We start from the raw sequence: 27805 nt of genomic DNA on the forward strand, positions 1-27805 counted from the left end.
TGAGTTCAAATCAGCCTGACCTCAATACCAGGAAAGATTCTGGAAAAGATAATCAAGCAACGAATTAGCGAACACCTAGAAGCAAACAAAGTAATAGCCAAAAGCCAACATGGGTTTGTCAAAAACAGATCATGCCAGACTAATCTTATTGCATTCTTTGACAAAGTGACAAAATTAGTGGACCAGAGGAATGCCGTTGATATAGTTTACTTGGACTTCAGTAAGGCCTTTGATAAGGTAGACCATAACCTACTACTAGATAAAGCAGAAGAAGGTGGGTTGGACAGCATCACCACCAGATGGATTCGTAACTGGGTGACTAACCGCACTCAACGTGTAGTCCTCAATGGAACTGCATCTACATGGAGGGAGGTATGCAGTGGAGTACCCCAAGGCTCTGTTTTAGGCCCAGTACTCTCTAACAGTACTGTTAGAACATCTTCATCAATGATTTGGATGAGGGAATAAATGGGGAACTCATCAAATTTGCAGATGACACCAAACTGGCAGGAATAGCCAACACTCCAGAAGATAGGCTAAAGATACAGAAGGATCTTGACAAACTTGGGAACTATCCAATAAAATGAAATTCAAAAGAGTAAGGTTTTACATTTAGGCAAAAAACCCAAAATGCACAGGTACAGTATAGGTGGTACCTTCCTCAACAGTAGTAACTGTGAAAGGGATCTTGGAGTCCTAGTGGACAACCATTTAAATATGAGCCAGCCGTGTGCAGCAGCTGCCAAAAAAGCCAACACAGTTCTAGGCTGCATCAACAGAGGGATAGAATCAAGATCAGGGTTAATACCACTTTATGAGGCCTTGGTAAGGCCACACTTGGAATACTGCATTCAGTTCTGGTCGCCACAATGTAAAAAAGATGTGGAGACTCTAGAAAGAGTGCAGAGAAGAGCAACAAAGATGATTAGGGGACTGGAGACTAAAACATATGAAGAACAGTTGCAGGAACTGGATATGTTTAGCTTAAGAGAAAGAAGGACTAGGGGAGACATGATAGCAGTCTTCCAATATCTCAGGGGTTGCCATAAAGAAGAGGGAGTCAAACTATTCTCCAAGGCACCTGAGGGCAGGACAAGAAGCAATGGGTGGAAACTAATCAAGGAGAGAAGCAACTTAGAACTGAGGAGAAATTTCCTGACAGTGAGAACAATTAATCAGTGGAACAGAAGTTGCCTCCAGAAGTTGTGAATGCCCCAACACTGGAAGTCTTTAAGAAGATGTTGGAGAGCCATTTGTCTGGAAAGGTATAGGGTTTCCTGCCTAGGCAGGGGGTTGGACTAGAAGACCTCCAAGGTCCCTTCCAACTCTGTTATTGTATTGTATTGTATTGTGCTGTGTTGTATTGTATTGTATTCTGCCCCTTCTTTGGGGCAGCCCCTCAAATACTGTACTGGAAGACTGCTATCATGTCACCCCTGTAAGAAAAGCAGTAAGAGCTAAATGTTGATTTTGCAGGCATCATACATTTGGAGGGACCAGTACTAAGAAATGTAACAGGGCTTAGAATTATAAGAAAAAAAGGCAGGAAATGTTTACAGCCCCAAAGCCAGACTAACTGACTAGCTTTTTTAACCACAAGAGCTGGCCCCTAATCTAGAAATACACCTGCATGTTTCGGTTTACGCTTATAAGTTCCAAGAAAATGCAGAATCTTTGGGTTAAGCAAAGTTGGACAGAATAGAATAGAATAGCAGAGTTGGAAGGCACCTTGGAGGTCTTCTAGTCCAACCCCCTGCCTAGGAAGGAAACCCTATACCGTTTCAGACAAATGGCTATCCAACATCTTCTCAAAGACTTCCAGTGTTGGGGCATTCACAACTTCTGGAGGCAACTTCTGTTCCACTGGTTAATTGCTCTCACTGTCAGGAAGTTTCTCCTCAGTTCTAAGTTGCTTCTCTCCTTGATTAGTTTCCACCCATTGCTTCTTGTTCTACCCTCAGGTGCCTTGGAGAATAGTTTGACTCCCTCTTCTTTGTGGCAGCCCCTGAGATATTGGAAGACTGCTATCATGTCTCCCCTGGTCCTTCTTTTCTTTTTTTTCTTTTTCTTTTTATTAAAGTTTTAATAAGTTTTACAATTTTTTTCTCCCTCCCCTCCTTCTCCCCCCAACCCTACCCCGCCTCCATCCCTCCCTCCCCCCGACCTCCCAGAGCAAAGTTCAGGGTATGATCATTTGATAACGAGGTTGCCACAAAGAAGAGGGAGTCAAACTATTCTCCAAAGCACCTGAGGGTAGAACAAGAAGCAATGGGTGGAAACTAATCAAGGAGAGAAGCAACTTAGAACTGAGGAGAAATTTCCTGACAGTGAGAACAATTAATCAGTGGAACAGCTTGCCTCCAGAAGTTGTGAATGCCCCAACACTGGAAGTCTTTAAGAAGATGTTGGATAGCTATTTGTCTGAAACGGTATAGGGTTTCCTGCCTAGGCAGGGGGTTGGACTAGAAGACCTCCAAGGTCCCTTCCAACTCTACTATTGTATTGTATTATTGTATAAACATATGCTAACATAAGCTAACTAATTTTAACATTCAACCATTCTTGTGCTTTAACTCCCCCTTTCTCCAGCTAACTGAATAATTTGTAATATTGCTTATGCCTTCATTCATAAGCTAATTGAAGCTTTTTAGTCTGGTATTTCTTTTGAATATAATCAATCCATTTTTTTCCAGTCCAGCTTGTATTTCTCATCTGAGTGGTCCTTCAAATACGCTGATATTTTGGCCATCTCGGCTAGGTTTACTACTTTTAATGTCCATTCTTGTATAGTAGGCAACTCTTCCTTCTTCCAATATTGCGCCACCAACAATCTTGCTGCCGTCGTTAGATTCAAAATCAAGTTAGTCTCTATAACAGTAGAATCTGGAACTATACCTAACAAGAACAACTGGGGCAGGAATTTTATCCTCTTTTTCAAAATATTTTGAATAACCCACCATATTTTTATCCAGAATGCTTTAACTTTTTTACAGGTCCACCAAATATGGTAATACGTGGCATCAGCACAATCACATCTCCAACATTTGGATTGTAAGTTTGGGTACATACACGCTAGGTTTTTTTGATCAAGGTGCCATCTATAAAACATCAATCCTGAGCTTGTGTGAATTTTACATTTTTTACCCAGATCTTTTCCCATGTTTCCATCATTATTGGTTCCTCAAAGTTTTGTGACCACTTTATCATGCAATCTTTGACTAACTCTGTTTCCGAGTCTATTTCTATCAATACATTATACAACCTTTTTATGTGCATTGGACCCTGGTCCCTAATTTGTTTTACCAAGTTATCCTCATTTTAAATAATACCAATTTTCTGATCTTTTTGCCATCTAGCCTGCAGCTGTCCATACTGGAACCACGTTTGAATTATCCTTTGGTCTCTTAATACATTCAAAGATTTCAAATGCAGCACACCTCTATCCATACTGAGAAGTTCTCTATATGTAGTCACATCTTGTTTTTGTTCTATACTTTGTAGGAAGTTATCACCCAGCCCTCTCCCAGAAAAATGAAATATCCTAGGAAATATTGAAAAGGCAGAATATTATATTTTCCTGGATGTGAAAAAGGTAGAAACACATTTTAAAAACTAAGTAAATTCCTGCAGCTTCCTGCACATCCTCACTTTATCAATGGGCCATTAAGAAGGCCAAACTAGTCCACTTTACATAATAAAGAGTTCTCCCCTTCAGCTCCAGGGGGATGGGAATGAAGGCATGATAATATAAGCCTTTACTCAACTGACCACATGGCATTTGAGAACTCAACCAAACCTGGATTCAAAACTCAGCCTAGAGGGTTGCCCTTGCACGGGACCATGGGAGTCTGACAGCCAATCAGAATACATTTCTTACACAGGAACAGGAAACAGATAGGTGGGGCCGAACAGATTATAAAAATCCCTGCAAGCCCTTCTCCTCCTCCTCTCTTCTCTTCCCTTCTCTTCTTCTCCACCAACATTGAAGCATGTGATCACCTTTTCAGTTCAGGGCTCAAGCCAATGTGGTCCTGTCCACCATTAAAGCCATCTTTCCAAGCAGCCTCCATGTCTCCAGTGTCTTTTTCCCCACTTGGAGCCGAATCCAGAAGGACATTTCTTTCATCAATGTATATTCTCTACTGCGTGTCTGGGCACCCCCCACATAGGTATCTTGTCATTTAGTTTATATTGATATTTTTTCCAAACACGCAGCAAAGCATTCCTTAAGATATGACTTTTAAAGATCTTGTCTCCTTTTTTATCATATATTAAGTAAGCATGCCAGCCATATAGCAAATCATAACCCTCAACATTCAGTATTCTATCCTCTGTTAGATTAATCCAGTCACTAATTGTTGTTAAAACTACTGCTTCATAATATAATTTTAAGTTGGGCATTTTCAAACCTCCTCTTTCACGTATATCTTGCATTATTTTAAGTTTTATTCTCGGTTTCTTCCCTGCCCAAACAAATTTATTAATATCTTTCTGCCATTCTTCCAGGTCTGCATCTTTTTTAAGCATTGGCACCGTTTGAAAAAGGAATAAAAACTTAGGCAAGGCGTTCATTTTAACTGCTGCTATCCTTCCCAACCAGGAGAGTTGTAATTTTTCCCACTTCTTCATTTCTCTCTGTATTTTTTGCCATAGTGGTTCATAGTTATATTTATATAGTTTCCCATTCGAAGTTGTAGTGTAAATTCCTAAGTATTTGACCTTTTTTACTATCTCGCATCCTGTTGCTCTTTGTAGTTCTTCTTTTTGATTTATAGATATGTTTTTAACTATCATCTTTGTCTTTCCTAAGTTTATTTTAAACCCAGATACTTGGCCATATTGATTAATTACATTCATTAAGCCTATAGCAGATTCCCCCGGCTGGGTTAAAGTTATAACCAGGTCGTCCGCAAATGCTCTTACTCTGTATTCATACTGTCTGATCCTAATTCCTCGAAGCTCATCGGACCCACGTATTCTTTTCAGCAACAACTCCAAGGTTAAGATAAATAATAAGGGAGACAGGGGAGATCCCTGTCTTGTTCCTTTCTCGATTTGGAAAGATTCTGTTAGACCTCCATTAACTATAATTTGAGCTGTCTGTTTCTGGTATATTGCTGTAATAGATTGTATAAAATGCTCTCCAAACTGCATCTTTTGTAAGATTTTTATTAAAAATTGCCAATTAACTTGGTCAAATGCTTTCTCCGCGTCTAAAAATAAGAGCACTGCCGGGACCTGGTTGTTCTTTCCCAGATATTCCATTATATTAATGATTTGTCTTACATTGTTTTTCATTTGTCTCCCTTGTATAAAACCAGACTGATCATTATGAATCATTTGTTGCATGATTGGCATCAACCTGTTTACCAGTATTTTAGCAAAATTTTTATAGTCTGTGTTAAGTAGTGAAATAGGCCTATAGTTTTTTGGCTGGGTAGGATCCTGTTCCTCTTTAGGGATCAGAGAAATAAAAGCAGTTCTCCAGGATGGTGGAACTCTGGCTTCCACTTGTATTCACTCATCCACTCTTCCTATGTTTTAGTCCCCGGTCCCCTAATCCTCTTTCTTGCTCTTCTCTGCACTCTTTCTAGAGTCTCCACATCTTTTCTACATCGTGGTGACTATTCTGTTCTGTTCTATTCTATTCTATTCTATTCTATTCTATTCTATTCTATTCTTTCCTTGTTCTGTTCTATTCTATTCAGGGAATTTCTCCTCAGTTCTGAGTTGCTTCTCTCCCTGATTAGTTTCCACCCATTGCTTCTTGTTCTACCCTCAGGTACCTTGGAGAATAGTTTGACTCCCTCTTCTTTGTGGCAACCCCTGAGATATTGGAAGACTGCTATCCTGTCTCCCCTGGTCCTTCTTTCTCTTAAGCTAAACATACCCAGTTCCTGCAACCATTCTTCATATGTTTTAGTCTCCAGTCCCCTAATCCTCTTTCTTGCTCTTCTCTGCACTCTTTCTAGAGTCTCCACATCTTTTCTAAATCGTGGCAACCAAAACTGGATGCCGTATTCCAAGTGTGGCTTTACCAAGGCTTTGTAAAGTCGTATTAACCCTTCACGTGATTCCCTTTACTAATAGAAAAACCAGCTTACAGGGCAAAAGGTGATGCCAAAAAAAGAGGGAACTAGGTAAGAGGATGAGAGGCCGGCCTGAAGAGAGGGGGGTGCAGCCAGTACATTGGCCCGGAGGAGCTCAAAGGGGTCCCATAAAAGGGAATTTTTAAAAAACATTTTACAAAACCGATTTTTAAAAAAAAAAACCATATTGGATATATACTTCATACTCTATACTTTGTGTGTATATCAAAACCGCCTTGTAGCCTTGTTTGTTATGTCAGGCCGGCAGCCATCTTTTCTTTTGGATCTTTGGCCTGCCTCACTTTCTATTATTCCGCTATGCGTTTTCTATGGTGGGAAAATGGGAGGTGGGGATTGTATGGAGTTAGATGATATGCAGCCATAACACAATTCTTTCTAGAAAGCCAAGGTCATCCTTTGTCTCTGCACCTGACTGGAACTGGATGGGTGGAACTGCCAGCATGGCAGTGGGAGATGGGACCATGTGATGGGCTTGTGGGTGTGGGGGGAAAGATCTTGAACTTTCAACTGGGTGGGGAAAACGGGAAGCTTTCAGATTTGGGTTTCCCCAGATGTGCCAACATGGCTCTCTTAATAAATTGGGACTTTGAGCAATGCTTTGCCTCGGACTCTGATTTACTTTTGGATGCTATTTGGAACCCTGACACATAACCTTTATTAATCTGAAACTCAGCGAACAGTTATTTATGTTATTTATTGAATTTTAATTTTGTTACTTATTTAAGTTTGCAAGTTTAGTTTCGTTTTTTTATGTTCCTCTTTTACTGAAACAGTAACTGAGGAGCCGAGTTAACAGTAACGGTTTATTCTGCTCAAGATACAAAGTAACGAACTTAACGGCTCTCCATCTGACAGCCCTTTTTATAGCTTAGCTATCAGACAGTTAACCAATCAGCTTGTTTAACGAACCCCTCGAGCCTGCACGGACGCAGGAGCCAATCCCGGGACACAACACGTTTCATTTATGAATATATTTTATATTTCATTTCAGTTTATGAATGGTGATGAAATGTCATCTCAAAAATCTGGAGCTCAAAAACGCTGTACATTGTAAACGTACAATTATGACACCGTGAGAGAGCCACGGTGGCGCAGTGGTTAGAGTGCGGTACTGCAGGCTACTTCTGTTGACTGCCGGCATTTTGGCAGTTCGAATCTCACAAGTCTCGTGGTTGCCTTCCGTCCTTCCGAGGTGGGTAAAATGAGGACCCAGATCGTTGGGGGCAAGAGGCTGATTCTGTAAACCACTTAGAGAGGACTGTAAAAGCACTGGGAAGCGGTATATAAGTCTAAGCGCTATTGCAATTATTGATTTATATATCCATTGTTGGTAAGGGGGCTCCTACTGGTCTTACAATAATACAGTAGCAGAGTTGGAAGGGACCTTGGAGGTCTTCTAGTCCAACCCCCTGCCTAGGCAGGAAACCCTATACCGTTTCAGACAAATGGCTATCCAGCATCTTCTTAAAGACTTCCAGTGTTGGGGCATTCACAACTTCTGGAGGCAACTTCTGTTCCACTGATTCATTGTCCTCACTGTCAGGAAGTTTCTCTTCAGTTCTAAGTTGCTTCTCTCCTTGATTAATTTCCACCCATTGCTTCTTGTTCTACCCTCAGGTGCCTTGGAGAATAGCTTGACTCCCTCTTCTTTGGGGCAACCCCTGAGATATTGGAAGGCTGCTATCATGTCTCCCCTAGTCCTTCTTTCTCTTAAGCTAAACTTCTCTTGTTCCAGCACTTAATAATCCTCTGGTGGGAGGACTGTTCAAGGTAAGAACATTTTAAAAAGCGGGGGGGGGGGGAATTAGGCGTTCCGGACAGATTGTGAATTGTGGGATGATATGAAAGGGACTTTAACTTTGGTGTCGAGGGAATAAAGTGCTGTTGAAATTTATTTTGGGGCTGCCTCACTTAATGGCGCTGGATCGATCCATAGCTCTGTTATTGGCTGCAGAGGGCTTTCCAGAAGGCCTCTGATGAAGAAACGGAGGTCAGGAACGACCCGTGTGAGTGACCGCAAGTGGCCGCAGAAGAAGTGGGCTGACAGCGGGCGGGGCTGTTGGTAGCGCCATGGCGCGGTGAGTCAGTAATTAGACCCCCCCCTCCCCAAAAAATAAGACCTGGTGCCTTTTTTGGTGGCAAAAAATATCTAAGAGTGGGACTTATTTTCGGGGAAACACGGTAGAATTCACTGTCTCCTAGTGATTGGCCAAAGTCATCTCGATGACTTTCATCCTAAGGCAGAACTAGAATTTACAGCCTCCTGGTGATTAGCCCAAAGTTGCCCAGCCATCTTTCATGCCTAAGCAAAACTACAATTCACCGTCTCCTGGTCATTGGCCAAAGTCATCAATCTGGCTTTTATGGCAAAGGCATCACTAGAACTCACAGTCTCCTGGTGATTGTCCCAAAGTCACCCAGCCGGCTTTCATGATTAAGGTAGGACTTGAGCTCACTCTCCCTTGGTACCTAACCTAGTGCCTTAATCACTAGGCCAAACTACATCTCCCTAGTGCTAAAACTGTCATGTCTATCATTTTTTTTCCAAAGCATTAAAGGACAGGACAAGAAACAATGGATGGAAACTAATCCAGAAGCAACCTGGAATTAAGGAGAAACTTCCTGACAGTGAGGACAATTAACCAGTGGAACAGCTTGCCACCAGAAGTCGTGGGTGGTTCATCACTGGACGTTTTGAAGAAGAGACTAGATAATCATTTGCCTGCAATGGTATATAGAGCTGCAGCAGGGTGTTGGACTAGAAGACCTCCAATGTACCTTCCAGCTTACTCACTCAATGACCTAGTTATTTGCGGGATCGTATCCTGCCCCATACATCCCTTTGGTCGATTCGCTCTCACAGAGAGGGACTCCTCCGGGTGCCGTCCACTAGGCAGTGCCAGCGGGCGACGCCCAGGAGTAGGGCCTTCTCTGTGATGGGCCCGACCCTTTGGAATGACCTCCCCCCAGATATCAGGACTATCACCGACCTCCATTCCTTCCGTAAGAAACTAAAGACCCACCTGTTCAATCTAGCCGGCCTGGCCTAATTCCTAATTCCCAATTTTAGTTCCTCAAGCCTGCATTTTTTAAATTTTCTAGGGGTATACTTTTAGTTGTTTTTAATTTAATTTTTAATTTTTACTTTTTGTACAGTTGTATGAGGTTTAATTCGTTTTTAAGGGTATAGGATATTCGTCTTTTGTATTCGTTTTAATGACACACCTGTACACCGCCCCGAGTCCCTTCGGGGAGAGGGGGCGGTGTAGAAATACTGAAAATAAATAAATAAATAAACTCTCACTCACCCCAGGCTTGGTTGAGCCTTGCTGGGTGATGATGTAATGGAAGGGCGTTGGGATTCCTATTATGGCTCTGCCTGAAAGAGGTAGATCTTTGTTATGTAGAATAGACTGGCCCAGGCCTTAAGGGCCCATTGACAAGGGAGGGGGGAGCTGAGTTTCTGCCTCCCTTTTAGGGGAAATATTCTCCCCTTTTTATATTTCCTAAAATATTTCATTTTTCTAGGAGAGGGGTGGGTGCTAGCTTCCCAGTTTCAAAATATCCTCTCTCGAATGGATTTCTGCCTGCCGTATTTGCTTTGCTTATGAACAGAGCTGTCTAGAAACTTGTCATCACTTTCAATAAGCTCTTTATCTTCTGTGGGCTATTAGAAAGACTTGGGGACTGCTTTCTGTCTCTAAAAACATGTTTCTCCATTTCTCCTTTAGGAAAATAAAATATTCTGCCTTTGTTTTTAATATTTCCCAAAATATTTCATTCTTCTAGGAATGGGGGCTTCCCACACACCAGCCTGAAGTTTCTGTTTTTCAACCTTGGGAAAGTTAACCTGTCTGGGGAATTCTGGGTGTTGAAGTCCACCCATTTTAAAGTTGCCAGAGAATAAATGACCAACTTTCTGCAAGCATAAAATCCCTTTTGAGTTCCCACATCCTGTTCTTCCTCTGCCCCTTGGACCACTCAAATGGAGCTTCCTCTTTTTCTCTCTGAGTTCAGTTCCCATGTGATTTGTGTCACTTGTCCCCCTGTCCTTCCTCCACAAGGGGCAGGAGGCAAAAAACACCGAAAACCCCACCACAGAGCAGACATGTGAAAAAATATATATCTTGCAGCACGATTAAACGCTGCCGGCCTTGAAGCAAAAGCCCCCCCCCCTCCTTGGACCACTCAAATGGAGGACCTCTCTTCTATTTTCTATTTTCTCTTCTCTTTTCTATTCTCATATGTATTCTATTCTATTCTATTTCCATTCTTATTCTATATTTTCTTCTCTCTTCCTTATTCTATTCTATTTCCATTCTTATTCTATATTCTATATTCTCTTCTGTATTCTATTCTATTCTATATTCTCTTCTCTATTATTTCCATTCTTATTCTATATTCTATATTCTCTTCTCTATTCTCATTTCTATTCTATCCTATTTCCATTTCCATTATTCTGTATTTTCTTCTCCTCTTCTCTATTCTATTCTATTCTATTTCCATTCTTATTTTATATTTTCTTCTCTCTTCCTTATTCTATTTCCATTTCCATTCTTATTCTCTATTCTCTATTCTCTTCTCATTTCTATTCTATCCTATTTCCATTATTTTGTATTTTCTTCTCTTCTCTATTCTATTCTATTCTATTTCCATTCTTATTCTCTATTCTATTCTATTCTCTATTCCATTCTCTATTCTACTCTCTATTATTTCCATTCTTATTTTCTCTTCTCTTCTCTCTATTCTATTCTATTTCCATTTCCATTCTTATTCTATATTTTCTTCTCTTCTCTCTTCTCTTTTCTATTCTATTTTACACTCTCTCTCTCTCTCTCTCTCTCTCTCTCTCACACACACACACACACACACACACACACACATACATACTCTTCGTCAAACTCAAACCGGACGTCACGAGTCGGGAGGGGGGGGGAAACACCCTTTCCTCTATGAGCTGCTCAGTTTCTCCTGCCGCAGCTCTCGCGAGACTCGGGCGACCGTTTGCGCGCGCCGCGCGGCCTCGGCGTCTCGCGGGAGCTCGAGGGCCCGCGCGCCGCCCCGGCCGGCCAACTCTCGCGAGATCCAGTTCATCCCCTCGCGAGAGTTTGGATTTGAAATGGCGGCGGGCGCGGCCTTCGGAGGCCCCGCTCGGCCCCGCTGAGGGGAGCGGGGGAGGCCTGTTAACCGGTTGGGGGAGTCGGGCCTTCCTCCGCCGCCGCCCGGCCTCTTTTCGGCGCCTCCGCGCAAGGCTGGGAGGCTCCGCTCGCATGGAGCAACTGCGGCCGCGGCTGCTGAGGACCTACTCGGGGCTGAGGGGGCGAGCGAACCGCGGAGGGCGAGCGGGAGGCAAGGCCGGGCTGAGGCTCCTGCCGCGGGCGGCGCCCTGGATCTCGCCCCCCGCCGACCCCAAGCGCCTCTTCAGCAGCAGCAGCTCCTCCGGGGACGCTTCCTGCTCCTCGCCCGCCTCCTTCGACGACGACGACTCGGATTTCCGCCCGCTCCGCAAGGCCCGCCCGAAAGGGCCCGCCAAAAAAGGGGGCCAGAAGAGGAAGAACCAGGCCCCACCCAAGGAGAACCGGCCTCCCCCCAAAGGGAACCAGAGCAGCAGCAGAAGAGCCTTCGTGCCCCCCACCCCCCTCCGCAGGAACGTCACCTGTCGACGGCCCGGGAAGGGCCCCCCGCTTGGCCCCAAGGGCCCCACTCGCCTGCGGGGGGCTCCTCTGCTGTGCAGCACTCCCGAGTGTCCCCTCCTGACCCCATTGGGAGCCCATAGGAGGTTGACCCGCCAGGCGGAGGAGGAAGAGGAGAAGGACCCCCACAGCCCCGTCTCCCACCCTCCGGGTGGCCGCCACTCGTGGGGAGTGCCCCAAGAAGGCAGCTGGGAGCCCCGCCATGGGGTCCTCATGGAGCTGAGCGTGCTGAAGACGGACTCAGAAGGACAGGAAATGGGCGACTCTCTGCAGCTCTTCAGCCCGGAGGAGCAGGCCAGGCCGCCGGGAGATGGTTCTCTGATGGACCCTGCGCGTCCAGAGTGTGTCACGGAGATGACTGGCTCTCCCATCCGAAGCCCTTTGCAGCATTGCGAGACCCCGAGTGAGAAGAAAGCCTCCCCAGTCCCGCGAGAGCCGCGTCCGTACCTAGGATCCGATGGAGATCGTGCTCCGATGCCATCATTGTTGACAGAAGCAAGCCCCACACCCCGAAGTCCTGTTTGCGGCGTTTTGCAACTTCAAGCCCGAATGCAGGATGGCAAAATTGCACTCTCCCCCCGAAAAGAGACAGTTTTTCTCGCTCAGGAGCGAGAGCCGTGCTTTGCTCCGGACGTTAATACTCCCGAGGTGATGGCTGGGGAGGTCGGTAGGCTTTCGGAAGGAGCGAGCGACCACGGTATCGTTCCCAATAGCCCCGGGTTCCAGCCGGTTGTGGTACTGGATAGTCAGGTGGTTTTGAACTGGTTGGCGGATCGGTCCGCTGGAAAGCAAAAGCAAAAGGCTTCCCGTTCCTTGAAGAGAAAAAAGTTCTTCCTGGCCCAGTCTCCCCACATCCTGCCTAAAACCTCCGGCTCCAGGAATAACCACCGAGTGGCCCCCAATTGTAATCCTGGAGGGACTGGCCGGAAAGCTTGCATTAGCGGCTTCAGTTCTAAACGTTGGGGGCGCCAGAAAGTCCACCGAGCGGCACACGGGCAAAACACGGGCTGGAAACAGCAAGCTGACTCTCTCCTCCTGCAGGAACGGCTGAAGTGGCAGGAGATTGAAGACCAACTTTCCGTCTCTTTCCTACCTTTGGACTCCTCCCTCAAGAACTCCAGCTTGTGGCGTAGAATCCGGGCTTCTTTTTCCCTCCATAAAAAGAAGAAAATCCTTTCCGAGGCCGAAAGCCTGAACGGTAGCGCCGCCAGCTATTATTCGGCCGAGTCGCCTCTTCACAAGGTTTGCGATACCCCTTTCACCCAAAAGCTGGGCTATTCCATCTGCCCGTCTTCCTCCATGGTGTTGCTGTCATCCATGACCTCTCTCTCCATGTTGGAGACGACCTTGACGGACGCCGAAAAAGTCTACCGGGAATGCCAGCAGGAGGGCCCCGTCACGTTCAAGGATTGGATTTCTCGAGAAAAGATGCCGAAGTGTGAAAAAATCGGGGAAGGGGTTTTTGGGGAGGTTTTCAAAACCGAGACTGAAAGGGGGACCGTAGCTTTAAAAATAATCCCGATCGAAGGGAGCGAGCGAGTCAACGGCGAACCGCAGAAGACGTTCACCGAAATCTTGCCGGAAATCATCATCTCCAAAGAACTCAGCCTCCTCGCTGACGAGGTGGCTAACCGGACCTCGGGTTTCATCCGGCTGTATTCCGTTCATTGCGTCCAAGGCACTTACCCCGAGCATCTCTTGAACGCCTGGGACGAATACCACCGTCTGAGGCACTCTGAAAACAACCGGCCGGATTTCTTCAGCGACCAGCAGCTCTTCATGGTCCTGGAGTTTGAATTTGGAGGCACGGATCTGGAGAACATGAGGAACCGGCAGCTGAGTTCGGTGGCTTCGGCCAAGAGCATCCTGCAGCAGGTCACGGCTTCGCTGGCCGTCGCCGAGGAAGCCCTCCGCTTTGAACACAGAGACTTACACTGGGGCAATGTGCTGGTGAGGAAAACCAGCTTAAAAGAAGTGGCCGTTACCCTGAATGGGGAAGTCCACCACCTTCCCACTCAAGGCATCCTGGTGAACATTATCGACTACACCTTTTCCAGGCTGGAGAGGGATGGCTTAACAGTGTTTTGTGACCTCTCCACCGACGAAGAAGTGTTCCAGGGGGGAGGGGATTACCAGTTTGATATTTATAGGCAGATGAGAGAAGAGAATGCAAACAACTGGGCGGATTATTTCCCCCACAGCAACATTCTGTGGCTTCACTATTTAGCGGACAAACTTTTAAAAGAGGTGTCCTACAAAAACAAGGCCACCTCTTCCTCCCTGAAGCAGATACAGAAGCAGCTCAGGATGTTCTCCGCGAACGTTCTCAATTTCAAGTCTGCCACTGAACTGCTGAATCTAGGGACCTTCTTCCAGTGAATTGAACTTGAGCTTGGAGGACCGAGGGAGAGCTTTGTGGCCTTCTCTCATGCTTTTGGGGGGGTGGGGCGAAATTCACATACGGTATCCCGATTCTTAAACCACATTATTGTCAAGAGTTACTCGGCTGTGTTGCTTTGCATTACGTTTTGATTAGAGGGAATCCCGACCTTCCCCACCCCCCTTCCCCAAAACCATCATTTTTACTCCAAAAGTTTTGTTTGATTTTAAGTTTGCCCCCCCATTGCAAAACCCCTTCCTATTTTCCTAATTATTGTGGCTTGTTTTAAAATAAAGCACAATCTTTTTGTAATGAAACCTCAGAAAATTATGCCAGCTTTACTTTTGCAGTATTAAATCCGATGAGCGCTTTTTATATTAAAACATTTCTATGTCGTCCAACCTGCATCTTTTTAAAAAAAAAATTGACTGCAAAATATGATTTAACTGGGTGCAGCAACCCGGTTTGATCAGCTGCTAAGCTTGGTTAGACCTGGTTAGTAGTTAAGTTGGAAGCCAACCTGTCTTAAGTAAGGGCTGCATTCCCAGGGCTATGGAGGTAGTCCTCAACTTCCAACCGTTTGAAGTTACAATGTTACTCAAAAGAGTGACTTACGACCATTTTTTGCATAACCATTGCAGAATCTGCATGGCCATGTGATCAAAATTCAGAGGCTTAGCAACTGCCTCATATTTATGACGGTCGCAGTGTCCCGGGGCTTCCCCTTTTGCAACCGCCTGACAAGCAAAATCAACAAGCCAGAATCACTTAACAACCATGTTATTAACTTGACAGAGGCAGTGATTCACTTAGCAACGGTGGCTAGTAAAGAGCTCATTCAGCTAAATTAATTCAGACAATCCAAGTTTTTGCCATTCAATGAGGCTTATGAGCAGGGCGAGAAAATCTAGTTTGGCAATCCTGAAGATTAGAATTAGAATTAAAATAACAGTTGGAAGGGAGCTTAGAGGTCTTCTAGTCCAACCCCCTGCTTAGGAAGAAAAACCTATACCATTTCAGACAAATGGCTGCCCAGTCTCTTCTTAAAAACCTCCAGTGTTTGAATATTCATAACTTTTAGAGGCGCATAGTTCCACTGACGGTTTTAACTAATATGAAATTTCTCCTTAGTTCTAGATTGCTTCTCGCCTTGATTCTTTGCCCATCCTGGATTTTTTGCTTCTTCCCTAAGGAACATTCCTCTTGTTTTCCCCTGTGTGACAAAAGTGTGCGGTAATTAAACCTTAAGTGCAAAGCATGGGGTAAACAAAGCTAAAATGCGCCTGAATTCTCACTGGGGCCAATTTACTTAGCAGCGAGAAGAAAGGAAACAAATATAATTGGAAAAGCAACATTGCAATGAAGATGCCGTTGTGCTGGGAATCAGTTATGGGGGTGTCTTAATTTACAGCAGCTCGTTTAGTGACCATTCAGAGTTAGAACGGCACTGAAAAAAGTGACTTCTGACCATTTTTCACACTTAATAACTATTGCAGCGTCCCCTCAGTCCCATGATCAAAATTCTTGGCGACTGGCTCATATTTATGACGGTTGCAGTGTCCTGGGATTACTTTTTGTGAGCTTCTGACAAAGTCAATAGGGAAGCCAGATTCACTTAACAACCGGTGTTAGTAACTCAACTGTAGTGGTTAGGAACTGTGGCAGGAAAAGCCCTAAAATGGGGCAAAGTCGCTGTCTTGCTTAAACATAGAAATTTTGGGCTCCCTTGTGGTCGTAAGTTGAGGACCTCCTGTACAGTGATTTACTTAACAACTGTCGCAAGAAAGGTCGTAAAATGGGGCAGAACTCGTTTAACCACTTTCTTGCTACCCATGGAAATTTTGGGCTCCTCCTGTGTCCTGTAAGTGGACAAAGGAATATTTGACAGATGGTTTTAATGCTGATTTTGTTGCTTTTTTTTTAATGACAATATTTTGATGGGTCTTTGCTTTGGTTCTCTCCAGTGATGTGTTTTAAAGGAGGAACAAAGCTAAATCCATTTTGAAGGGTTCCCCCTTTGAATTTTTGCTCCACATGTTTTGCCAATTGGGTAATGCAGTGGTTTTCAACCTTGGCAGCTTTAAGAGGGGTGGACTTCCTAAATCCCCCAGCCAGCCATGCTTTAAGAGGGATGGACTTTCACTCCCACAATCCCCCAGCCAGCCATGCTTTAAGAGGGGAGGACTTCCATTCCCAGAATTCCCCAGCTATCATGCTTTAAGGAGGAGGAATTTCCTAACAGTTGGGACAATTAACCAGTGGAACAGCTTGCCACCAGAAGCTTTGTGTGCTCCATCACTGGATGTTTTTAAGAAGAGTTTAGACCAGTGGTCCCTACCGCCCACTAGTGGGCGTTCCAGCTTTCATGGTGGGCGGTAGGGGTTTGCTGTAACTCTGCTTCATAAATTTTATAAAGTCAAGTTACTTTCCTACTTTATAAATCACCATTACTGTGGAACCGATGGGCGGTTAGAAAATTTCACTACTAACAGAGATACAAAAGTGGGCGGTTGGTATAAAAAGGTTGACTACCCCTGGTTTAGACAGTCACTTATCTGAAATAGTATAGGTTCTCTTGCTTGAGCAGGGGGTTGGACTAGATGACCTCCAAGATCCCTTTCAGCTCTATTCTGATTAACCCCACAGTTCTCCCCTGAACTGCAAATATTCCATTTTAGGGGAAGCTCTATGAGGCTTGTCTTGTTGTTACCCTGATGTAACGGCACGAGAGTTCAGCAAGATCTACCTCTAAATTTAGTGTCGGTGAGAAAGCTGGACGTTCTCCGCAGATAATCGCTCAGGCCATTGAGCCGTTCAGGGTCTCCCGCAACTACGGCTTGGAAAATACGCTCTCGGTCGAAGCGATTTGGATCATCCGGACTGGGGAAGAGAAAGGAGAGGAAAAGGGTCCAAGACAGATTCACTCCTTTGGTCCACTGCCCAGCTGTTAACTTTGGACCAAATACCAGGAGATGGTGAGTTCTAGTCCCTGCCTTAGCCATGAAAGCTGGCTGGGTGACTGTGGGCCAATCACCAGGAGCCAGTGAGTTCTAGTCCCTCTTTAGCCATTAAAGGTGGCTCATAGAACATAGAATATTATTCGAGTTGGAAGGTTAATAATAAGTTAATAAGGTTAATAATAGGTTGGAAGGCTCGGTGCCTTTGGGCCAATCAGCAGGAGGCGGTGAGTTCTAGTCCTGTCTTGGGCACAAAAGCTGGTTGGGTGACTTTGGGCCAGTCCCTCTCTCTCTCTCTCAGGCCAACCCACAGAGTTGTTGTTGTGGAGAATATAGAAGAAGGAAGGTGCCTTGGATAGGTTCACCGTCTTGAGTTATTTGTAAAAATAACAAAGGCAGGAAAGAAATGAAAAAAATAATTGTGTCGTGCATCGCTTTAAGATGACAGAATAACAGAGTTGGAAGGGACCTTGTGGGTCATCTAGTCCAACCCAAGCCCGCGATTCCTGCACTGCAAAGCAACCCATCAACCTTGGACAGAGACCAACGCAAAAGTTTCTCTCTGGGGGCAAAATTCTGCAAAATAATTCCCATTGGGATCAATGACTTACGCGACGAGTCCTGGCCGGTAATTCAGATTCACCCGGATCTGGGGAGAGGGAGGGGCTTCCTTCTGGAAAGGGGTCTCCAAGGGTGGCGGTCCATGCTCCGCCCCAGCTGTCCCCTTCGTGGCTGCGTTCGGATCCTCCACAAGCCCATCATCCGTCTCCAGAGCAAAGCAGGGTTTGCTCATCGTCCTGACAGGGTGACAGTGGCAAGTGGGCCAAAGGCTGAACTAAAGGGCTGGCAGGACTGGATAAGGAGGGGTTGTGGGGAAGGGGTTGGGACAGGGGGATCTTCTGGTGGACAATCAATTAAATATGAGCCAGCAGTGTGGATTGTCAGCCAAGAGCCCATGCAATCCTAAATTGTTGCCTCCTGAAGAAAGCCCCTTTGGGACAACCACGAATTGGATGACGGAGAATCTCTACAGACTTTTAGCTACACAATTTGGGATGAAGACCCTTGGAATGGCTGTGGGAGAAGGAATGGATTTCCAGAGGGGGGAAAAGTGCAGACGACAGTAACAATATTGCACCACCCAGGTGACCTGGAGGACACAGAAAACCTCCAAGGGTGGGAATGGAGATTTTGCAGTATCCTTCCCTAGGGTTGCCAGGTCTGCTTCCAAAAAATAGCGGACAAGCGGGGGTGGGTGGGGGTTAAGTAGTAAAAAAAAAAAAAAACTTCTCGTTTCTTCACAGAATTCGGAAATTTGGCAAAAACCTCCAGCACTATATTTTCGATATCAAAAGATAACTGCTTTACTGCATTTTTTGCGCTGTTGTGTAAAATGTGATTATTGCAATGAGCAGCTACAATATTGTCATTTTCCAGCAATAATTTTTGGTAAACAGATTTGTTTACTCCATAATTGACCGATGCATTATCTGCTGAGTAAGCTGAAACATTATTTATTTCCAATTCGTTATCACTAAGAACTCGACACAGCTGATTTTTTATTGATGTAGAATCTTCGAAAGAATCCTCATAAAAGTCTAAAATTTTCACACACAGTCCTTCTTCACAAGTAAAATATTGTGCAACAACGGGATACATTTTGTGATTTCCTTTGTTTGATGCGTCAGTGGAGAGAGAAAATGGAATTCCAGTTTTAAGATCATTGAGAACCAACTCAATAGAAAAAGGATACAAAACCTCATTGACAATAGCTGATGATTTGGTTCTTCCACAAGACAATTTCTGAATCATCAAAAATTTGCTACATTAGTGGATATTCGATCTTTGTCTCATTCTAACTTATGAGAAAAAAGACAAAATGCGATTCTCCTTATTCTCTTAGACTGTACAGTTTTAGATTACGTACCATTTCATCATAAAGCTTTTGAATAAAAAAAATGTCCACTATTTTGTGAAAAAAAAATAGTGAACATAATGTGAAAAAAAGCGGACTGTCCGCTCAAATAGTGGACACCTGGCAACCCTATCCTTCCCCTGCCAGGCCCACCCAGCCACGCCTGCCAAGCCACACCACACCCACGCCCACAGAACTGGTAGTAAATAAACTTGAATTTCACTACAGAATACATCCCATTAGTAACAAAGCAAAAATAAGCATTTGATGCCTCTGATCTAAAACGAAACTGCAAGACCGTTACGGCAGTCTGCACATGCTCTAAAGCCATCTCATTCACGAGCCCAATTGTTTTATTTTAGGATGGGAAGGAGATACTCACTGACTGGTTGGATTTCACAAGGCTGATCGTCCCAGATCTCCAGAATCCTTTGCAGGGATCTTCATCAAATGCAAGAAATCAACCTGGTCCTTGGTCTGCAACCCCAACACAACCTCTCTGCTGTGTGATTGGGTGGGGCATCCGAAGAGCAGCAGTTCCACCTGGAGTAGGGAAGCATCTCTGCTAGGAAGAATGTGGCTACCATTATAACCTTAAAAGAAGGAAGTGGTTGGAGTTCTCAGACTGGAGTAGACCAATTAGATTAGACACAAAACTGTGAGATGTGTTTCGATATTTGTAAGAGGTTATTTCTTCTTGGATTAGAGGTCATCCAGTCCACCGCCTGCTAAAGCAGGAGACCCTATATCTTTTCAGACAAGTCTTTTTAAAAACCTCCAGTGATGGTGCACCATAACTTCTGGTGGCAAGCAGTTCCACTGGTTAATTGTTCTCACTGTTGGGAAGTTTCATCATCCCCTAATCCTCTTTGTTGCTTTTCTTTGCACTCTTTCCAGAGTCTCCACATCTTTTCTACACCGTGGCCACCAAAACTGGATGCCGGATTCCACGTGTGGCCTTCCCAAGGCATTATAAAGTTTTATGGGCCATTTTCAGGCCATTTTCCAGTGATGAAGCACCTACAACTTATGGGGGCGTGGAGTTCCACTGATTAATTGTTCTAACTGTCAGGAAGTTTCTACTCAATTCCAGGTTGCTTCTCTTCTTGATTAGTTTCCATCCTTTGCTTCTTGTCCTGCCCTCAGGTGCCTTGGAGAATAGTTTGACTCCCTCTTCTTTGTGGCAACCCCTGAGATATTGGAAGACTGATATCATGTCTCCCCTAGTCCTTCTTTCTCTTAAGCTAAACATACCCAGTTCCTGCAACCGTTCTTCCTATGTTTTAGTCTCCAGTCCCCTAATCTTTGTGGAAGACTGGAACGTATTACCATTTATGGTGGACCTGTGAGGAGGCCAAACATTTTTGGAAAAAGATCAAAAATTGGCTGGAGGCAATAACGGGGGTTAAAATAGAATGGAAACTGGAAATCTTTTTATTAGGAATAATGTCTGCGAAATGCAAAAAAGAAATCCCGTATTTAATACTACATATAACTACGGCGGCAAGGATTGCCTTTGCCCAGAAATGGAAAAACAAACTAACTCCAAGTGAAGATGAAATAATAAGAAAGGTTATGGACTGTGCTGAAATGGACAAACTAACTAAAGAAATTCAGGGAAAAGAAGAATCAGAATTCTACCAGATATGGGATAAATGGTATAGGTGGATGGACGAAAGAAACAAGAATCAATGAAGGTATATAACAAAACTCAAAAATAATAGTTATGAGTAAAATAAGAAAGTTAAGAATGGTGAAATTCAAATGAAATACAATAGAAGGGGAAATAATATAAGGTGAGCGTTATTGATTGATAATTGCTACCAGAAAGGACAGGAAGCTCCTGTATGTATTGTATTGTGTAAATGTGTTGTACGTCTAAGTTTTGTGTGTGTGTATTTTACGCGTTTGTTAATAAAATTAAAAAATTGAAAAAAAGAAAAGAAAAGAAGGACTAGAGGAGACATGATAGCAGTCTTCCAATATCTCAGGGGTTGCCACAAAGAAGAGAAAGTCAAGCTATTCTCCAAAGCACCTGAGGGCAGAACAAGAAGCAATGGGTGGAAACTAATCAAGGAGAGAAGCAACCTAGAACTGAGGAGAAACTTCCTGAGAGTGAGAACAATTCATCAGTGGAACAGAAGTTGCCTCCAGAAGTTGTGAATGCCCCAACACTGGAAGTCTTTGAGAAGATGTTGGATAGCCATTTGTCTGGAATGGAATAGGGTCTCCTGCTTGATCAGATCAAGGGGGTCTCTTTCAACTGTATTATTATGTTCTGTAGCAGAAGAAGAACCAACATGAAGAGGAAGAAGGAGGAAGTAGCAAGTGAGAAGAAGGCAAGGAAGGGAGGGAGGGAGGGAGGGAGGGAGGATCAATGATAATAGAGCTTGAAAGGACCTTGGAGGTCTTCTAGTCCAACCCCCACTTCTTCAACCAGAAGACCTTACTCCATTTCAGACAAGTGACTGTCCAGTCTCTTCTTAAAAACCTTCACAACTTCTGGTGGCAAGCTGTTCCACTGGTTAATAGTCCTCGCCATTGTCCTCACTGTTCTCCTTAATTCCAGGTTAATTCTCTCCTTGATTACTTTCCATCCATTGTTTCTCCTCCTGCCTTCTGGTGCTTTGGAAAATACGTATGTTGACCCCCTCCTCTTTGTGGCCACCACTCAAATACTGGAATATTGCTGTCATGTCCCCCCTAGTCCTTCTTTTCTCTAGATTGGAGATATCTGCAACATCATATGTTTTGGTCTCCAGGCCTTTGACCCCGTTAGTTGTTCTTCTTTGCATTTTTCCAAAGTCTTAACAACTTTTTTGTAATGCTAAAGTAGAATAAAATATGGATTAAAATATAAGAATGAAGACTTGGCATAAAAGGGACAGTTAGAAGCTTCCTTAAAGGGACAGGGAAATGTCATCAGCCTTCAACCACAACCCTTGTAGATGGTTAAATTAACTCGTAGCATGTCTCCCTCTGCTCACAAGCTCTTCCAACAGAAAGTCACTCTCTCGGTCCCACCTCCATTTGTTTTTTACCGATGGGAGGGGAATCTGACTACTGGAAGGTGCCAAAGGCCATTCCAGCCACTCCGCCTTTCCGTTTGGCTTTCAATACAATCCACCATGGGATTTTCTGTTCATTTTCCCCCTGGAAACACCAGTTCCCACTATCTCTTTGAAGGACCAGTTCTGAAGGATAGGCAAATGGACCCTAACCAAGAAGTTCCATTACAGCCCCTGATTGGTATGTACTTGGCAGGAACCTTACAGGTCTGGACTAATGAAAGGAACCTCCGAGCCCATGCCTTTTCTATGAACATAGGAGTGTGTGTAGGGGAAAATGGAGTCTTCTTCTTATGTGGGAAAAGCTTACTGTTTCTATATGAATAGATCAGGGGAAGTCTGGATGGTGGTCCAAGAACTATGAGTTTGAGCTTCCTCTATTGGTCAAAAAGTACAAGGAACAGATGTGTGGTTCTCTTGGCTACCGGGAACAGGTTGGATCAAGCAAATGCTATTTCTTTTATTATGTGGAATCGCAAGTTTAGCCTTCCTCCCTTGCATAATACCCTTGCTTAAACAACTCGTTATTAGGTCTGTAAAGGAAACACAGGGTGAAAAGTAGTTAATATTAAATAAAAAGCCTAATCCCACATACCCTTAAAGAAGATGATATTCAAATTGCACTCTTAGAAGTAGAGAAAGTGATTTTGGAAGATAAGCCCTAAGATGTGTATTGCTTGTATCCTTGCTTTTTTGCTATTCTGTATCCTGCATGCTTATATTGTTAATCTAACAGGCTCAACTCAATTGTGGGTATTAATAGAGTCTAGAAGGGGGGAAATAAAGTAGAATAAAATATGGATTAAAATATAAGAATGAAGACGTGGCATAAAAGGGACAGTTAGAAGTTTGCTTAAAGGGACAGGGAAATGTCATCAGCCTTCAACCACAACATGTTCCAGCAAATGTCCCTACGTCAAAAGTCCAAAGCCACAAGGTTCAATTAAAGTTCTTTAATGGCACGTGGTCCATACCTGCAACAAAAGGAGAAGTAAGACCCCCATCTCCTTATAAGGCTTTTTCCTCAAGGTAACCAATACGAAATGAGTTAAGTGTTTCCGTGTTATGCTGTCTTTGAGAATGTATAAGAATGTGTGCTTCGATAATGAAGGTCGTTCAGAAATTCGCAACGTTAGCCATGGCCTAACTTTTTTGAGCCTGGCTGCCAAAGAAACTTTTCCTGTATCCTGAGAAGTCTAAAGCCTGTCAATTTCTGCAACAATGCGGTGACTGAAATTGGATGCAGGATTCCAGGTGTGGCCTTACTAAGGCTTTATAAAGCGGTCGTCATACTTCGCATGATTTTGATTCCATGCCTCTGTTTATACAACCAAGGATTGGATTAACTTTTTTGGCTGCTGCCGCACACAGGTGGCTCCTGTTTAAGGGATCGTCCACTAAGACTCCAAGGTCCCTCTCAAAGTTCCTGTTTTTGAGCCTCATCTTTCACCTCATCTGTATCCCGAGCTTGTCTTCAGGGGTGTTGGCTCTTTCTGCCTGCTTGGTATCATCTGCAGATTTGATGAGTTCCCCTTCTATTCCCTCCTCTAAGTCATTTATGAAGATACTGAAGAGTACGGAGGCTAAGACAGAACCTTGTGGTACCCCATTGCTTACTTCCCTCCATGTAGATGTAGTACCATTAAGGACGACTCGTTGAGTACGTTTTGTCAGTCAGTTACAAATCCATCTGGTGGTGATGCTGTCTAGCCCACATTTTTCTAGCTTACCAAATAGGAGGTAGTTGTGGTCTACTTTGTCAAATGCCTTGCTGGAGTCCACGGCATTTCGCTGGTCTACGCATTTAATCACTTTGTCAAAGAATGAAATAAGATTGACTTGGCATGATCTCTTTTTAACAAAGTCATGTTGGCTAAATAGCTATAACTTCATTCGTTTCTCGATGTTCACAGATCTGTTTTTTTGATTATTTTTTCCAGTATCTTCCCAGGTACTGATGTTAGGCTGATTGGTCTGTAGTTTCCTGGATCAGTTTTTCCCTGTGTCTGTTCCCCCTCCGCCCCCTTTTTTGGGGAGATGGGAATCACAGCAGCTCTTTTCCAATCCTCTGGTAGTTCCCTGGTGCTCCAGGATGTTTGAAAGATACTGTATGGTACAGTGGTTCTGAGATAACACCTGCCAGCTCCTTTTGAACTTTGGGATGTAATCCATCAGGTCCCAGTGATTTATATTCATCAGGATCAGATAGGTGTTATCTATGCCAACGGGCGACACCGAGGAGTAGGGCCTTCTCTGTGATGGGCCCAACCCTCTGGAATGACCTCCCCCCCGACATTAGAACCACTACTGACCTCCGCTCCTTCAGACAGAAATTGAAGACACACCTGTTTCGACTGGCTGGCCTGGCATAATTATAACGTCTACCTCCTGGCATACATATTTTTACTGGTTTTTAGTGGGATTGTCTCTTTTAAATTTAATCTTACAGGATATTGGGGTTTTAAATTTTGTATATTCTGATTTATTTACTTAGCTGTACAGTTTTGCATATCTTTTTATCCTCCTCTCATATACGTATATATGTATCTATTTATTTAATAATTTTAATTTGTTGTATTTCTGATACGGACTGTACACCGCCCCGAGTCCCTTTCGGGAGAGGGGCGGTCTATAAGCGCTAAGAAATAATAATAATAATAATAATAATAATAATAATAATAATAATAATAATAATAATAATAATCCATTTTCTATTTTTATTTCTATTCTGCCTTTTATGATTACGTTTTTTGGGTACGTTGGGCTATAGTTTCGTTTTGCGTGAAGACTGGTGGAAAGGATGAGTTAAGCAGCTCTGCTTTCTCTCTGCTGCCAGTTACTCCCTTGCTTTCAATCCATCCATCCACCCACCAGAATAGAGCTGGAGGACTTCTAGTTCAACCCCCTGTTTAAACAGGAGACTCTATACAATTTGACACAAGTGACTATCCAGTCTCTTCTTAAAAACCTCCAGTGACGAAGCAGCTACAACTTCTGGTGGCAAGCTGTTCCACTGGTTAATTGTCCTCACTGTTTTCTTCATATGTTTTAGTCTCCAGTCCCCTAATCCTCTTTGTTGCTCTTCTGTGCACTCTTTCCAGTCTCAATTGATTAGACTTAGATTTCAGTAAGGCATTTGACAAAGTAGACCACAACCTACTACTTGGTAAGTTAGAAAAATGTGGAACGGACATCACCCACCAGATGGTTTTGTAACTGGCTGACAAACCGTATTCAATGAGTAGTTCTTAATAGTACTACATCTACATGGAGGGTTGATCAAATATGGTTGGGGGCTCCGCCTAGGGGTGAGAATAGGGAGCGTCAAGGCATAGTGACAGTTTCTTTGCAGGGTGAGAATCAGCTCTAGGGTGATGCCCTCTGCTGGCCACTGGGAGGAAGTGCTTCAATGCCACAGGAGTAGCCCCCGATTAGTCCCATTGTAGTCTGGGTAGTGGTGTAGGGCAGGCAGGACCCCTGAATCATGGGGCAGGGAGGCCAGGGTTAGAGAGGGAGGGTCACCTCCTGAGACTCTGGGTGAGGGGTTTTTCCCTCCCACTGTATGTATATATGAGACGTTTTGGGGTATTTATACTTACGAGAGGGATCTAAAAATAAAAAGTAAACATACCGTATTTTTCGGACTATAAGATGCACTTTTTGTGTCCCAAAAGAGGGTGAAAATGTCTGTGCCTCATATAGGCCAAATATTGCCGAAGCCCCACCCACCTTCTGGTCATTTTTTGGCCTTCGCACGCCCCATTTTTGGGCCTTTTCCAGACATTTTTAAGCCTGTTTTGGAGGGGGGAGGGTTCAGCCCATTTTCAAGGTTTTTCTTGGCCCATTTTCAAATGGGTTTTTTGGGCCCATTTTTGAGGCTTTTTTCGGCCCGTTCTTTTTTTTAAGGCTGAAAAAAAGCCTAAAAAATGGGCCAAAAATTCAGGCCGGTGTTTTCGGCTTAAAGCGTGGTCGGAGCTGCCGTCTTTCTATAAATCTTGGTGTGTGTGTGTGTGTGGAGTGCTGGCTTTGTTTCAGTAAGTGGATTGATTGGCTGTGTAGTTGTATCATGATTGGTAGATTGGTGCTGATTGTGTGTCCATTGTTGTTTTGTGTTGTAACAGCCTGGGTGGCACGTGGGGCTCGTTTGTTTACTAGGGCTGGTTTCCAGATGTCTGGTAGGCGGGAGGTATCGTCACGTTTATTCATGTTGTGTATATAGGTATCGTCACGTTTATTCATGTTGTGTATGTATGTGTATATATATATCTATATGTATGTATGTATGTATGTATGTATGTATGTGTATATATATATCTATATGTATGTATGTATGTATGTATGTATGTATGTATGTATGTATGTATGTGTATATATATATCTATATATATATTTGTAGATTTTCACAGGTGTAGGTATGCTGATTTTGTTGTATTCGGGTCGTTTCCCGTGTAAGATTGAGATTGTCTTGGCAATGTTTCAGCGAAATCTCACTCGCCATCTTCAGGATGTTGTCTTTATATATTATATATATATATATATTATATATATCCTAATTAAGTGTTCCCTCCTATATTTGGGCATACCAGGTGCTTTGACATAACACTTAATCATTTCCTTGGCTCAGCTGATAAGGGAGGAGAGCTTGTGGCTTAGAGGCTAATATGACTGCCTACTATGTTAAAAACAGCCCAGGTCTGAATCCCAGTAAGGGTATTAAAGGGTTAACATAAAATGTAAAGTTAAGCCGGACAAGAATGCTCCAAGCCTTATCCATTCCACAGGGGATTGAATACCTTAACTACCTGACTAGGTCTAGCAGGAAATTGGTAAGATTCTATCCTCATAAGGCAATCCAGATATCCTGTCACTAGGGTTAATGTGTACAAGGCATACGTGACACGGGAAGAATGTGCATTTAGGAGAATGATCAATATCCTGCCTAATAAAGTATAAAACTCTGTAACCAACTGCCCTTCGGGGTTCAGATTCTGCATGAGCTATCGCTGCTGAACTTTGCGCCATAAACCTTTCCCTTCGACAAAGAGTCTGGTCTGGTCTCATTTCTGCAACATTTCTGGCGACACACGAAGGGACTACCAGGCAATCTTTCGCTCCGGACGACTAAGACCCCGCGCCGGTGAAAGGATCCGAGCCCTGGTACCTCAGGTGCCACGAGGCTCTTTGCTTCAAAGGAACGGGGAAAGGATGCCTTCCGTCGCCAAGGGCACCTCCAGTCAGTCCAAGGACCCTTTGTGTGAAAAGGGAAAGGAGAGAATCTGAACGAATCCTGGCCAGGATGAGAGGGTGAGGAAAACCTGCCGACAGGTGAGTATAATATAGTGTTGTGTACCTGCTCCACTTGAGAGTAGAAGAGTGTGCCTGATCACCGCCCTGGACTCGGGACGTCGATCCTAAAGAAGTCTGTGTTAGGTTGTGCGGGAGGTTAAACCACTGCAGTTCCTGTTGAGTGACCGTCGAGTGTCCGGCACCGCTGGTCAGTGGAAATGTTTTTAGAACATGGGTGGGGGAGGGTGTGTCCAAGGATACCTCTCCAGTGTATGTTGAAGAATTTTAAAAGGGTGTGTGGTGGAGATTATGGGGACCCCCCAGCAACCCCGTCTAAGCTGAGGAAGCTTTACGAATCGGAATGGCCCACTTTTGGCATAGGGTGGCCATCAGAAG

The 27805-nt window shown here is 44.1% G+C and overlaps 1 protein-coding gene across 1 annotated transcript; it reads left to right on the top strand.

The window, feature by feature from the left end:
* Positions 1-11201: 11201 nt before the first annotated feature.
* HASPIN (histone H3 associated protein kinase) lies at positions 11202-14578 on the top strand. Its single transcript, XM_081940397.1, has one exon. It carries the CDS (start codon positions 11381-11383, stop codon positions 14180-14182), a length of 2802 nt encoding a protein of 933 aa, XP_081796523.1. The 5' UTR covers positions 11202-11380; the 3' UTR covers positions 14183-14578.
* Positions 14579-27805: the final 13227 nt, after the last annotated feature.

The sequence above is a fragment of the Natrix helvetica genome, assembly GCF_964273705.1.
Source record: "Natrix helvetica genome assembly, chromosome: 2".
Taxonomy (NCBI): domain Eukaryota; kingdom Metazoa; phylum Chordata; class Lepidosauria; order Squamata; family Natricidae; genus Natrix; species Natrix helvetica.

Excerpts from the sequence above, each read along its gene's own strand:
- HASPIN (XM_081940397.1), top strand. The coding sequence starts at position 11,381 with ATGGAGCAACTGCGGCCGCGGCTGCTGAGGACCTACTCGGGGCTGAGG.